This window comes from Limanda limanda, chromosome 21, assembly GCF_963576545.1.
Source record: "Limanda limanda chromosome 21, fLimLim1.1, whole genome shotgun sequence".
In the NCBI taxonomy this organism is placed as follows: Eukaryota; Metazoa; Chordata; class Actinopteri; order Pleuronectiformes; family Pleuronectidae; genus Limanda; species Limanda limanda.
This window is the reverse complement of record NC_083656.1, coordinates 14,571,485-14,585,115: the sequence shown is the minus strand read 5'-3', so window position 1 is coordinate 14,585,115 and position 13,631 is coordinate 14,571,485. Positions and strand designations below refer to the sequence as shown.

The window sequence follows — 13,631 nt, the reverse complement described above, 5'->3', positions numbered from 1 at the left end:
AAATGGTGGAATGCAAAGTGCAGGATTAACTCCTTTCGCTCAGGGTTGTTATTTTTGGAAATTAGTGGTAACCGCCTTGTTAGGAGCTCGGAAACCTTTCCTGTGCACCTCCAAGCATAATGAAGCAGATGAGTCACTGTAGCCCGGCTCTACTCTGTCCTTTAACACCAGAGAGGAGATAAACATCAGCCAGCTGCTGCTCGACTGTTTGATACAGTTCAACCGACTGATGCTTCTCAGGCTGATATAGATATTGGGAATTTCCACTGAAGTTGCTGGTATCTGCTATTTTACAGAATTCATAGAAGACTAGAACGGAACTCAGTCGAGCAGACACCTCCGCTAAGGCCCGCTCATAAGATAACATACATGTTATATGGCAGACCCTTTTTTCAAATCGTCCTACATTAAGTGCAACCCTTATTTAGGGGTCTAGCATCTTGCCCAAGGACACTTCGGCATGCAGATGGGGTCATCTTTCAACCTTCTGGTTGTAGGACGACCGCTCTACCCCTCAGCCACAGCTGCCCAACGTTCCCTGTCAAGCTGGACCAAATTTTGTACACTTAAAGATATCAGTTCCCTAAATATTTCTTCCCTGACCCATACAACATCCTTCCACCAAGTCTTGTGGAAATCCATGAAGGAGGGTTTGCATTATCTTGCTCAAAATAAACTCAGATAAAAACATAACCTCCTTGCCGGAGGTAACTATACACACTGTTTGTCTATGTGTATTAAACTCCAAAACCTAAATGCTTAAAAGAGTTGATTCTTCGAGTGGAAAAACTGTACTTTAGGGATGGAACTCAAGTACAACAATAATCCAGGAAGAGCGAAAGTGGGATTGGTTTCTGAACTTTCCAAACTAAAGGTCATGCTTATTTCTGTTTGTGTTTTATGTGTTTGAGTTAGTGCTGAAGTTTCACTCTCTATTCTCTGCAGTGGAGCTGCGTCAGGCCATTGTAGCCATGATGAACAGGAAGGACGAGCTGGAGGAGCAAAACACGTACGTTGGGATATGTCCTCGCTTATCTGCTGCTTGCAAGCCCTTAAAAACACACACGCACACACACACACACACACACACACACGGACACACACACACGGACACACACACTCGCACTCAGCTTGGAAGAAGTTATCGGGTGATCTTTCAATATAAATTGTGTCAGCTTGTTTTCTCCTCATCCTCAGACGAGAGGCATTTTTTTGTGCTGACTTGAGGCCGAAAACAGTTCAGTGGTGTTTTTTTGTTTTTCGTAAATAAGCAGACTGTGATTCAAACCCATGCAACAGCTGCTCAAATGGATCACTGAGGAAAAGACAGGACGTGGTCCAATAAAATTCTGTTGAAATTAACAGAAAACTCTGAGTTATGCTTTTACATCTTTGGGATTCATCATAATCCCTGCCAAGCCGTGTTGATTTATTTGATAAATTGTAGTTGTGCCATTAAATTAACAGTGACACAGATGAGTGTTTCTTTTACAGATCTGAACGCGACTCTAGTCAGTGAAGGAAGCTGAATAATGTTTATCTAATCTATTGCTTATGTTAAAAACCAGACAGACAGATAGACATGGAAAGCTGTATTATTTTGCATGCAGTCGTGTAACACGCGTGTGATAGGGTGCATCAAATTGCAATGCAAAAATTAAATCTCAACATATCAAACCGGTGGCATTTTGTTCGGACATCATAAAAATTACTTTTGCAAAGTTTGGGAAAATTCAATGAGATTTAGAGGTGGAACACAGAATGAGAAAAATATGAAAATGGGCCGTTTTGGGTGTTTTCCTTGGCAATTAAAAAAAAACGCAAGAAATTGTTTTTGAGAACATTTATTTTCAATAGAACAGCCGTGTGATCTGCGTCATGTGTGTGACAGGTCTCTTCGCTGTCTGCTGGACGGGGAGATGGAGCACTCAGCCGGCCTGAGGCAGGAAACGGACATGCTGAAGAGGAATCTGGCAGAGCTGGACGAGAGGCACACAGCCAAGGTCCAGGCACTGGCCAGGTAAGCAGCAGCAGCAGCAGCAGGGATGTATGTTAACACAGTCCTTTCTGTTTGCAGTGTGGGAGATTAGCTTGTGTTGACTGCTGCACCAGCAATAGGACTTTTTAAACCTTTTTAAACCTCCTGTCAGTCAGTTCAGGCCTGTAACAAAGCAGAGCTTCACATCGACACTAATTTAGCCAGTGTTTGACAATTTCTACTATTTTCTGACATACAAAATGCTTAAATGTGAGAGTTGTCAGCAGGCACATTTTTTGAGACATAATCAGTTTTTCTTTCTTCTAGTTATCTACATAGGTTTTTCTTGTGCAAGTCATAGATCTCCAAAGTTAAAAAGTTCCCTTTACTGCAAACTGTTCATTGAGTCGCAATGGCCAACATTTGCACACAGAGCAGCTAGTTTTGTACCGTTTTGCTACAACTGAACAACATGTTAGAACGGTGTCCTACAGGCTTCGAGGTGCAAATCTGTCTGAGCTGTTGCCCTATCCACAGGGATGTGTATAAAAACCCTGCTCTATAAAAGAGGCGGAGCACACAACGGATTTTAAAATGCAGCTGCTGCTAGACATGTTTGGCGTATTTTACAATTAAGTTGCGATATGCAATAAGCTGTTAGTTAATTAACTTATTTCATGGGCAAAGGCCGAGATATTTTTAAATATTAAACGTGTATTTTATCCCATTTCATCTACCTCCTGAGATAGTCCTTCTCAGCTGCTGTAGAATCAACACACAGAGTCAGGAGCTTAACCCAAGTGTTTTAATATTGGACAAACAAAACAAAGCTTCTACAATCCATAGGTCTCCTCGTGAAGTGTGTGTTAAGTATTTCTGTACAGCATGCCCTTAACTTTCTCTTGTGACTAAGCTCAACTGAGAATTAGCAAAATTGAGAGGAAGTCTACAAGCAGTAAATTGAAATGTTTCCATGAAACTTGTGTCTCCTTTGAGAAACAAAATCCATCAGTAGCCTCTTGTTAAATCAACCTCAGACCTTTTTGACCTGAAAACAAACTGGTGTTGCTACTTACATTAGAGAATGTATTGTATTCAGTAAACCTGTATTGGACAACATAGAGTGTAACTACACCTCACCTCTAATTAAAATAAGGGCTTTAGAATAAAGGGCTGGGAGGTGGAATTGAGATACACCTATCTAAACCCCCCAACATCTCTCTCTCTCTACACACACACACACGGCCAATACCAATGAGCTTGCTAAAGTTAAAAAGTCATCTATGTTGTCAAGGGGCCTCCCACCTTCAATAAGAAGATGCAATAAGCCATGTTCAACACATACATTTTTGTTACATTTGGTAATAATTGTGATATATATAACCAGCATTAATGTATTTCTTCAAAGATCAGTCATCATTAAGTGTAAAGCCCAAATAACACATTTAGGTGTGTGTAGTATATCTTCCAAATGTCTGTGCTCAAAGAAGATGGAACAGTTGGTGAACTTTTGTTTCCCTCCTTGTTAGTTGTTGTGCGCATCAATACATTTAAACGGAGAACTTTTAAGTCGGCACAGCATCAGTAAACATTGTGTAGAAGCCGTAATAACCCAGAGGGACCTTCACGTCTGTGATTAAAGCTGCTTTGGTTGCTGCTGACTGTGCTGGGCTGTGCCTCGTACTGTATCTCCAGCAGCTGCATCACTTTTTTTTTTACACATAATCACAGCAATTACCGCTGCACCCCACACAGGAAGAAGGACGTGTATTTGTGCGAGTATCGATGTTAAGGTCGCCACGTCGAGTTCAGTCGCTCATGATTAAAAACATTCGCGGATGAACGACAAACGACTATTTCCCTGCGTTACCTTTCCATCCCCTAGGTATCGATATATAAACACTTTTGTCCGACTAAGTGATCACCTGCGGCGTCCCTGAAATTGACTTGCGTCACCTCAGCTACAACAATTGATTGCCTGTACGCCAGAAGCCTTCAGTTGAGCCGTGAGCCCTTTAAATAGCGGATTAGTCATCCTCCAGCAGTCCCAGCGAGTCGTCGCTCCGATCGTAGCCTCCTACAGTCGAGTCAAGCCACCAGCCGGGATTGATTGACACACTCCAAGTTAAGTGTGTAGGGACGGCTGCAGCGGATGGGCTTGTAGTCTGGAGAGGACAGTGCAGGAGCTGATGATTTTCGTCTTGTTCAGCACTTATCCGGCGTGTGCCAGGAACAAGTGATGGCCTCACATTCACCTCCGTCCTCCCTGACACACAGTGCGCTCCTTCCGCACGACAATACGCGCGCACACGGACACACAAAGCCGATTCTATAGACCGCCGCTAAATCTCAAGTGCTGCTTTTCCCTCTCAGCCAAATCGGTCCTCGATCAATAGCTGCTATAAATACCACTGAAGGAGCAGCTAGCCACTGAATGAGGGCTGGAAGCTGTCAGAATCATTCAGTGAAAGCGGCTACTGGCAACGGTTGCTATGTATCCCACGATTCCTTTTGTGATTTGCTCGCACTAAAGGGGCGAGCCGGGCGCCAGGAAGCCTGACATCCAATCTGACACAGAGGAGTAACGTCTTAGCACTCACTTCGTCGTTGACCAGCGACTAACTCGAGTGCTTCCCTGCTGTCGAGTTAATTGAGATGCGGTTTGACGCAGATTGTGTGACGTGCTCTCACCTTGACAGAGAGGACTTCGCTGCAGGCACGAAGGTTCAGGCTAACTCCTTATCTTCAGCATCAGATGGTTTTATTGAGGCTTCTCCGAATAATACTGATTTTATAGTAGAGCGGTTTCCAAACCCAAATTAAATGGCATATATGTGCGTATTGTGTGCGTATGTTTAGACGTGTGAGTGTGTGTGTCTTGAGCCCATCTGTATATGGGGGTGGCTGAGGATGAGCGAGTGGCCATAGATAGATTTCGGCTGACGTCGATTTCCGGCAGAGGGGAGTGGGCAAAAAAACAGCCTCTGCTCACTCACTGAGTTTCCCACCCACACAAAACTCCGATATACAGCAGGACCCTCACTCACTCATTGGTCCAAATATATCCTGAAAATGTGAAACCCTTACTCACACGCTGACGCACAGCATCCTCATGTATTCTGGTACGGAGTGTATTTACAGTAGTAAGGTACGTTGAGCTTAAAGCAATGCAGGGTACTGTAAGAGTCCTGCAATCAGAAAATCACTCGGATGAGAGCATAACTTCCGCCCGAGGCCCAACAGTCCCCTTAACTTAAAGTTTCTTGAATTATTCTCTGGGAAATTGGTGGAAAAAATCAATCAAGCCCCAATCTCACAATGTTTAAAGAAGAGGGGAGGGGGGGATATCCTGGATCCAGCCTTTCATCTGGACCCGTAGCAAAATTGAACACAATATGTTTGGCACCTCTTTTTGAGCGATTTTGTTGTTTGTTTTGTCCTGAGTCAGTTTGTTGTGTGGTCGAAACGCCATCAACACGCCCACTCGGTCGCTGTGAATTTTCCTTTTATCTGTTTGCAAACTTAATTCCCTACTTCACAGCCACTTCACCCGTAGCTGTCAACGAGCTTCAGTCTGGATATTGTTGTTTACACAATAACTTGCTTTTCCATATGATTACACCACATAACAGAGCGTCTCTCGGGATCCGCTGGACTCGTGCTTAATGAAGGTGTTATACTTTCTTAAAGCGCAGCTCCTAAAGCATGTTTCACGTGGGCACAGAGGCAGCGTGAGGAGAAGAGCTGAAGCTGCAGTGAGTTTGCGTGAGAGCATTACAAAATCTGAATGTGAAATCCATAAGTCCTGCTCTCTTTCAGTCTTACTAGTAGCTATTTCCCTGCTGCCAAGTATGTGGCGATGGCACAAACACAAAGTTATGTAAGAAGGAGATTGTTTTCTAGAAAATATGGATGGAAACTATGGAGGACCATACATGCCTTAAGTATAAATAAATAAATGTATAAATAAATACAGAAATAAATAAATAAAAAAGGAAATAAATAAATGAATACAGAAATAAATGAATAAATACGTTAATAACAACAGAAAGGTCTAAATAAATGTCTTCCACATTTATTTATTTATTTAATTTCCTCATTTCTGTTGCTTATGCTAATGAGAAAGTCATATACTTAAGTAGTCATACACTTAAGAAGAAAGTCATATACTTAAGTCATGTATGGTCCTCCATAGGAAACATGACATAATTTAAAATATAAAAAACATGGATTTGCTGAGGTTTGATGAAGAACTATATTAATTCACACAGTTTTGAGATTTTTGAGGAAATAACTTTACTTTGTTTTCGAGAAAAATGTGTCAGAAATATATCTGGCATGATATTTTATCTTCGTGTCTTATCACACTGCCCTTTTTATTTAGTTGCTGGTTACTGCTAATGACAACAGTCAGAGTCATTAAAAAACTGTGGCTTCGGTTTTAGATGTCCAAAACCAACGTGGCCTTGCGCTGAACGTCTAACCCTCAAACTCTCTCCCTCAAGGATACAAACACACACACACGCACACACACTGAACTCTCTCTTTCTCTACAACCACTTCTTGTCCCCCTTTTTCTGACGTCAGCTGGCAGAGCAGAAAGAAGGCCTCTCGCAGCAGGAAGACGGGAAGGCAGCCAGTCAAGTGGGCTCGGGCCAGGAAGTGATACCTCGTCACAGGGGAGGGGGCGATTGGACAGGCGGACACACACACAGACACACACACACACACACACACAAAAGAAATGGGAGCAAATGCCTTTTTCTTAGCTGGCAGAGTGGCCGTCTCTCCTCAGGCAGTGTGGTGCAGCTGATCTAAGAAGTGGCAGAGAGAGCGGCTGTGAAGTTTGCCTAGTTTACTTCTCTGGGAAGTCATTTATGTCACTCTACCCAGGGGGGGGCGGCCCTTTTCCCTTCAATGTGGAAGTTTTAACAACCCCGGCCCTGCACCCTAGCCTAGCCTTGTTTTGTTTGTGAGTTTATACAGCTTTGTCTGTGGGCCTTTGGAAGTGTGACACAAGTGTGTGTATGCCTGAAGTGTTGTTTTTTTTTTCTGACAGGGTGAGCAGTAAATTGCACTCAGGAGCTTTATCCAGCTCCTGAGCTGTGTGTCTCCGCGGGCGTCTTTGTACCTCTCATTTACCACTTCCAAACGAAACCGGAGTGCACCTGAAGAACAACCACTTTAGTTGTGTTTATTGCACATTAAGATGACTACCAAACACGAGGATAATACAGGAAGCGGTCAAAGGATACAAGAGAGAAAAATCACCCCAGGGCTTAAACTGAACATAAGTAATTACTCTGTGTGGTTAATGTAGGAGCTCTCCTCTTGAGATACTGTTTTTGCTTATTTTTCAGAGAAGATTAGATCTTCCCGACTCCCTCTCGCTCTAATAATCTCTCGCAGTATTGGCTTTATACAAAGCACACACGCAAACTTCACAGTTGTCTCTGACTTTTCCTCTTTCACGCAAAATATTTATAATTTCTTTATATCTCAAACTTAGAGTTTCTTTCACCATTTTCCACTTTCAGTTTCTTTAAGCCTTACTCGCACACACACACACAAGCAGACAAACTCTTCTATAAATCTTCTGTTTGTCTTTCTTCTTGTTGTCTCTCACATGGCAGATGATGAGACAGTTTTATAAACCAACATAGTTTACAGGCATTTTCTCTGAGCAGGCGTCCGTCCATTCAAACCAAGAACTAGGCCCTGGGAGGTGATGGTGCTAACCAGTGCAGAAACATGCAGGCCTTCTTCCTCCTTCTTCCCTATTCTTCTTTCTTCTTGTGCCACCTTCAATCTTCTTCCCTCTTCTTTCAACTTCTTTTTTCTTCTTCCTCCTTCCTTGTCATCTCCTCCATTTTCTTCCTTCCTCTCCCTTATTAGTCTTCCTCCTTCCTTTCTCTTTCCTCTTCTTTCTTCAGCTTACTTCTTCTTCCCCCTTCCTCCTCCTTCTTTGATATTTCTTCTTCTTCTTCCTCATTCTTCCTGTTTCGTACTTCTTTTTCCTTCTTCTTTCTTTTCCTTTCTGCTCCTTTCTGATTTTTGCATCTCTCCTCTAATTTAGGTGCAAAAGAGGTATTATAGAAGTATATACTGTTTGTGTGTGTGAATGATGTTTGTACTGTAAAGCGCTTTGTGTGGTTGATTAAAAAAAGAAAAGCAATAAATGAATGCAGTCCATTTACCTTTCTTCACCTCCGGCCTGCTCATTTAAAACATTACTGCCCCTAAATTTTCACAAGAGTCTAAACAGCGTTCCAACATTCACAGGAAAATCGAAGCATCAAACATCTTAATGGACTGTTATCGATTTAAAATCCTCAACCGAGATACAGCTTTGGGTTTGAGGAAAAGTGAGTCTGAATATGGCTCGTCCACTGAACTGAATTTGTAATGATGGACTTGCTCGAGCCATTAAAGAAAATGATTATAGTCCAGAATTGTTGGAATGCTACGTGAGTGGGTATTCAAGCTGGTAGCGTTCACATATTTGTCACAACCCCAATAAGTCGGGGCTTTTAGACTGTGGGGCTTTCTTCACTCTACTGACATTTTATCAACTAAAACCATGAATTAAATTACAAATCACTGGCTGCTCCGAACCCATTAGCTGCAGCCCTCTATGAAAGCATCAAACCGAGAGGGTGGAATGACAGGCATCAATCGTAGCAGCCAATTCCTTTGGGCTTTAAATAGATTTATGATCCTTAATAAACAGAAGCATGGAGCAGTAGAAGGGGAGGAACATTTATCGTCATGGAGATGCACCAACGTTGTTTTAAAACTCAGATTTTCTACATTTGACTCTTCATACGTTACGGTGGCTGAACCCTCTGTATGACCCGAGGCAAGCCGCTTCGAATCAGAGGTTGTATTTCACACCTACATCTTGTTTTGTTTTATCAGTCCGCTCCAAAATTGGATTTGAAACCGTTTGCACCGCCCAGCTCAGGCTGCTGTGAGAGGAATGCTTACTCATAACCTGCAGGACACTTTGCTTATTTACATTGTCACGCTGACAGCTCCTATATCAGCTGACAGCCTCAGATTTCCCCTGAGAGGACTTATGTTGTATTTGCTGTACACATTGTATTACGGGGTCATCATTTTTGTTTTCTCGTATCACGAGATTGGCATCCTGAAAACATGCAAACCTCTTTGAACCTCCAGACCATTAAGGTACCTTTTAATTTGAAGTCCATTTTATGTTAGTAATCAAGATTTGTGTGTATTTATACACACAAAACCAAAAACTAAGCCTAAATACGCTTTAAAGGAGGTAAAAGCTCTTTGAGTTAACCCTTTCGCATTAGACATCATCATTTGAGCTGTGTTGTTATAAAAGTATTGCTCAGTGCTTCTTTAATTATATCTGTAAAAATATGTGAAGTATCTTTTTAAAGATAAAAAAAAGATGCTCTCAGACTTAATCTCTGGAAAATTGCTCGGATCTTGTTGTCGGCGTCTTCTACTTGTCCCACACCAATTATTCATCTGGAGTTTTTGTATTGTTGCAGTTTTCTTCACATTTGGAGACTGAATAGAAGTGAAGTGATTTAAGTATTAATGAGCAGAAGCTCCACATTTTTCAGAAGAACACGTTAACCTGCAGCTTCAAGTATCAAGGCCAGTGCACTCACACTTTTCTCTGTGAGTGCTGTAACCAAATATTCTCTCTCAGTAAAAGGAGATTGTTTTGGGTATCTGTGTATCTTCCCAAGCTCCTCCACAAACACACACACTCACACACTTGGAGCAAGAGGCACATATTAGCTCTAATTTGATCAGGCTGGGACGGCGTCAGGGCTGCGGGTGGCTCCGATAACAACGGCGTGGACGGCTCCTCGGAGAGCTTGTCGCTTTTGTGGGTGGGCAATGAGGGCCTGATAAGCAGGGCACCAAAAAAACAGACAATATCCACCCATTGCGAATGAAGGGTTTGGCGGTGCGGCAGCGGAGCAAGACAAAGGCTGTTAAATTTAACTGCTGAGGGCATAAAGCCACACTCCAACTCTGATTGATTTCCTCCCCAAAGTCGATGCTGTTTAAACGGCTCCGGCTTGTAAAGAGACGACCTCTTTCCCTCACTGTGGTTCTTTATCTATGTGTCTTTTGTTTCTGCATCTTCACACACACACACACACACACACACACACACACACACACACACACACACACACACACACACACACACACACACACACACACACACACACACACACACACACACACACACACACACACACACACACACACACACACACACACACACGCTATGATTATAGCATCGCTGGACTCCACAATCTACCCAGACTCTTGTCCTGCCACATTTGGATTTACATTAACACATGTATTTAAAAATGCATATCTCTGAGATACCGACCACTGAAATCAAATTTTCGGTCTCGCTTGCCAAAAAGATGTCAGAGTTCGTGTTGTAGCATCTTTTAAAGTTATGTAGAACATTCTTGGATTGCGTGAATACATCAAATTCCTCCCAGCGGCGGATTCTTATATAAGCGTTGTGCTGCAGATGCAGTTTATTGATGTGTTGTTGACACTGCACCTTATTACAGCTTCCCACCATCCCATGTATTTATATTGTTAACTTGATTTTTGGGATTCTGTAAATTAACAAATCCACTTGACTTGAATGAGACTTTTTAATGTCTTTATCTACGTATCTTTGCTTTTGTCAAAACCTCTGATCCTACTGAAAGGGCAGTGATGCCCTTCATCTTGTGGGTTTTGAACAAGATTTTATTAATGATATTGAGTACAGGAGGAGTTGGCTGGGCTGATATTTTCACTGCACATGGATTTTAATTTATAACCCAACATTTGTCTTCTGGGCTGCATGAGGAAGAACATGCACGGATCATCACTGTGAGACGATGGCTTGATGTTTTTCTTTCATACGTGTGTGTGTAGACCTTCACTCCACGGCCGTATCCCTTTCGGTCCTCATTTTGAACCTGACTCAACCAACCTACTTGCTTGATGTGTAGGTCCACAGAGTGTTGGAGAGAATTAAAAGACGTGTGATTCAGCACCTCTGCGAACCACTTCGATCCGTGGTTATTTCCTTCTCTGCGTAGGTTTGTAGGAGACGTGAATCTTCAGAGAAGCAGGATTCCAGTTTAATATACTACCCAGGCTGCCTGTTACCTGTGTGCTAACTGTTTGAATTCACATGCAAATAGCAAATTATCTATTTTTGCAGCTCATATATATATATATATATATATCTCATTACTTGCCTGTGCCATAGCCTATTTGAAAAACATCAGTTTGTCACCCAAGAGTTCTCTCCTAATTTGGCCTTTGGTGTTTGCATCAGCTGAAGACATTAGAAGTCTAAGTTTTCTACAATGAAGTTATTTTCTACAATAATCATGTATTTGAACCCCTCATTTATCGCCTCCTCACCTTTAGGGCCTTCTCAGCTGCCGTAGTTGCAGCGCTTGCATTTCACAACAAGGTTTTAAACGTACCACTGTTTACATTTCCAGGTGTAAAATGTCAAGATTACAAGCTTATTTTTATTTTCAAAGCTCTGGTGTCATGAAACAGAGTAAACAAACCTCCTGCTAATGGCTTGTCAGAGTCATTGGAGAGAAACCTCATATTTGTACATTTGTACATTTGTACTGACTGTTACTTTTTTTACTACTGTATATCCCGCCTATAGTGTATTCATATTTATATATTTATATTTTTATCCTGCTCATAGTGTATTCATCGTTCTTATATCTTACAATTCCTATTAATACTGTAATATTCCATATATATTTCTTACTGTACAGATCTATTTATTTACATTTTCACTTTAATATGCACATTACTCTGCACTTTTACTGCCTTTTTTGCACTTCTGGTTAGATGCTAAACTGCATTTCGTTGTATAAGTACTTGTACTGTGCAATGACAATAAAGTTGAATCTCATCTAATCTAATATTTCTCCTGCTTGTCTCTTTATTGTGACCTCCACAGTCAGCAGATGATTATTTTGTGTAAATAAACAGATCGGCTCTGCTCTCTTAATAATTACTGTTGTTGTAGTTGACATTATACAAAGCTAAATTGCTTGCATACAGTGTATTGTAGTTATAGCCTCTTCATTTTTATTCGTCCCTGGTTATAAGCTGTGTGTGTGTGTGTATCTGTTTGTCTATTTGTGCAGGGAGAATGAGGTCCTGAAGGTCCAGTTGAAGAAGTATGTGGGGGCGGTACAGATGCTGAAGAGAGAGGGGAACCAGGGCAACGACGGTAAACCACACGCACACACACACCCACAAACCATTATGACCTAAGATTAGATTGCATATCTGTGTCCCAGTCCGTCTATTTTGCTCACAAACAGAAATGCTTATAGAGGCACACACAGAAAAAAAAGAAGGTCATCAGTTTGCCCCGGATCCCAGATCAGGTCATTTCTCCCGGGGCTCCGATGACTAACCTCCTTCCTTTAATGCCGTGAAGTCAAACTGAGTGAGCCTCTCTCGCTCTCTCCCCTCCGTCTCTCTCACTCTGGCTTATCCTCTTCTTTCAGTTTTCGGCCAGGCTCGATAACTTTGACTTTGGCTTTTCCCTGTTGCCGGGGGACGCGAGCGCTGCTCTGTTTACAGACCGGCGAGATAAGCCCCCCCCTGCTGTATCAGAGGCAAATAAAATGAACATGGCAGATTAGGGAGGCCCACATAATGGCTAATTGCATTTGGGGGTATAGAAGGGGAGGGCTGTTATCTGTGACGGCCCCGAGGCTTGATGTGTTTGTGAGAGGCTTTTCTGTTATGTTTTTGCGAGACGCGGAGGTAAAGAGACACGTAGAACTTTGTAATATCAGGTTAACAGTGCTTCAGGGTTTTTAAACTGACTATCAGAACAAACAGCTGTATTTTGCAGCTAAGTTACGAGCCTTTTTTTATCAAGCCCACTATTCCTTTTTAAAGAGAAACATGGTTTTGATAGATTGCGATCTCTAATTTATTGTTAAATTCCTATATAGCAAGGTACGTGTCAAATTGTCATTCTTTCTGCTATACAAACATGGCAGCAACAATACCACAAGGTTCCCTGATGCAGGATGCAAGTAGCAGACAAGTGTAACTGGTGGAGTCTGGCTTCGTCTGCGTTGTGATTAATTTGACAGGAAGGTCAGATCATGAGTGTCTTTGGAGGTGAACTCTATTTATTCTGACGAATCAATGATCCCATATTTGGTTGAAGCCCTCATCGCACAGTGGTAAGGACAAATTAATGATAAAGGAAAAGTTATCAATGACGTCATTCCTTCATTAAACGCCTGAAAAGGAGCCACTTTTATTGTACATCCAATCGGTTAGCTGCCTATGATGAATAACAGCTCCATTTGGATGAGATTCCTCGGTGTTTATGGGGAAAAAAGTATTCATGTTAGTTAAAAGTTGAGGGATGGTATTCTCTATTCATCAACAAAACAAGTGCCACTCGTAGCCATATCGCCCAACTCTGCGGGGATGAATGTTTACAACAGATGGTTAAGTTTATCATTTTGGCCGGCTCTTGTTTAAAACCTGAAAGATGCTGTGACGGCTCCTGTTTGTTGCTTTGTCCCCACCAGTGTTGCCACAGTTACTTTGAAAAAGTAACTTAGTTACT

General features: G+C 42.0%; 1 protein-coding gene across 1 annotated transcript in view; it reads left to right on the top strand.

Annotated features, from left to right (window-relative positions):
* The window catches only part of snx29 (sorting nexin 29), a 136,172-nt gene that overhangs the window by 18,149 nt on the left and 104,392 nt on the right, over positions 1-13,631 (top strand). Inside the window, exons 12-14 of the mRNA XM_061094615.1 lie at positions 946-1,009; positions 1,892-2,020; positions 12,175-12,260. Coding sequence (XP_060950598.1) covers positions 946-1,009; positions 1,892-2,020; positions 12,175-12,260 — 279 coding nt within the window. The remainder of the gene's footprint in view (positions 1-945; positions 1,010-1,891; positions 2,021-12,174; positions 12,261-13,631) is intronic.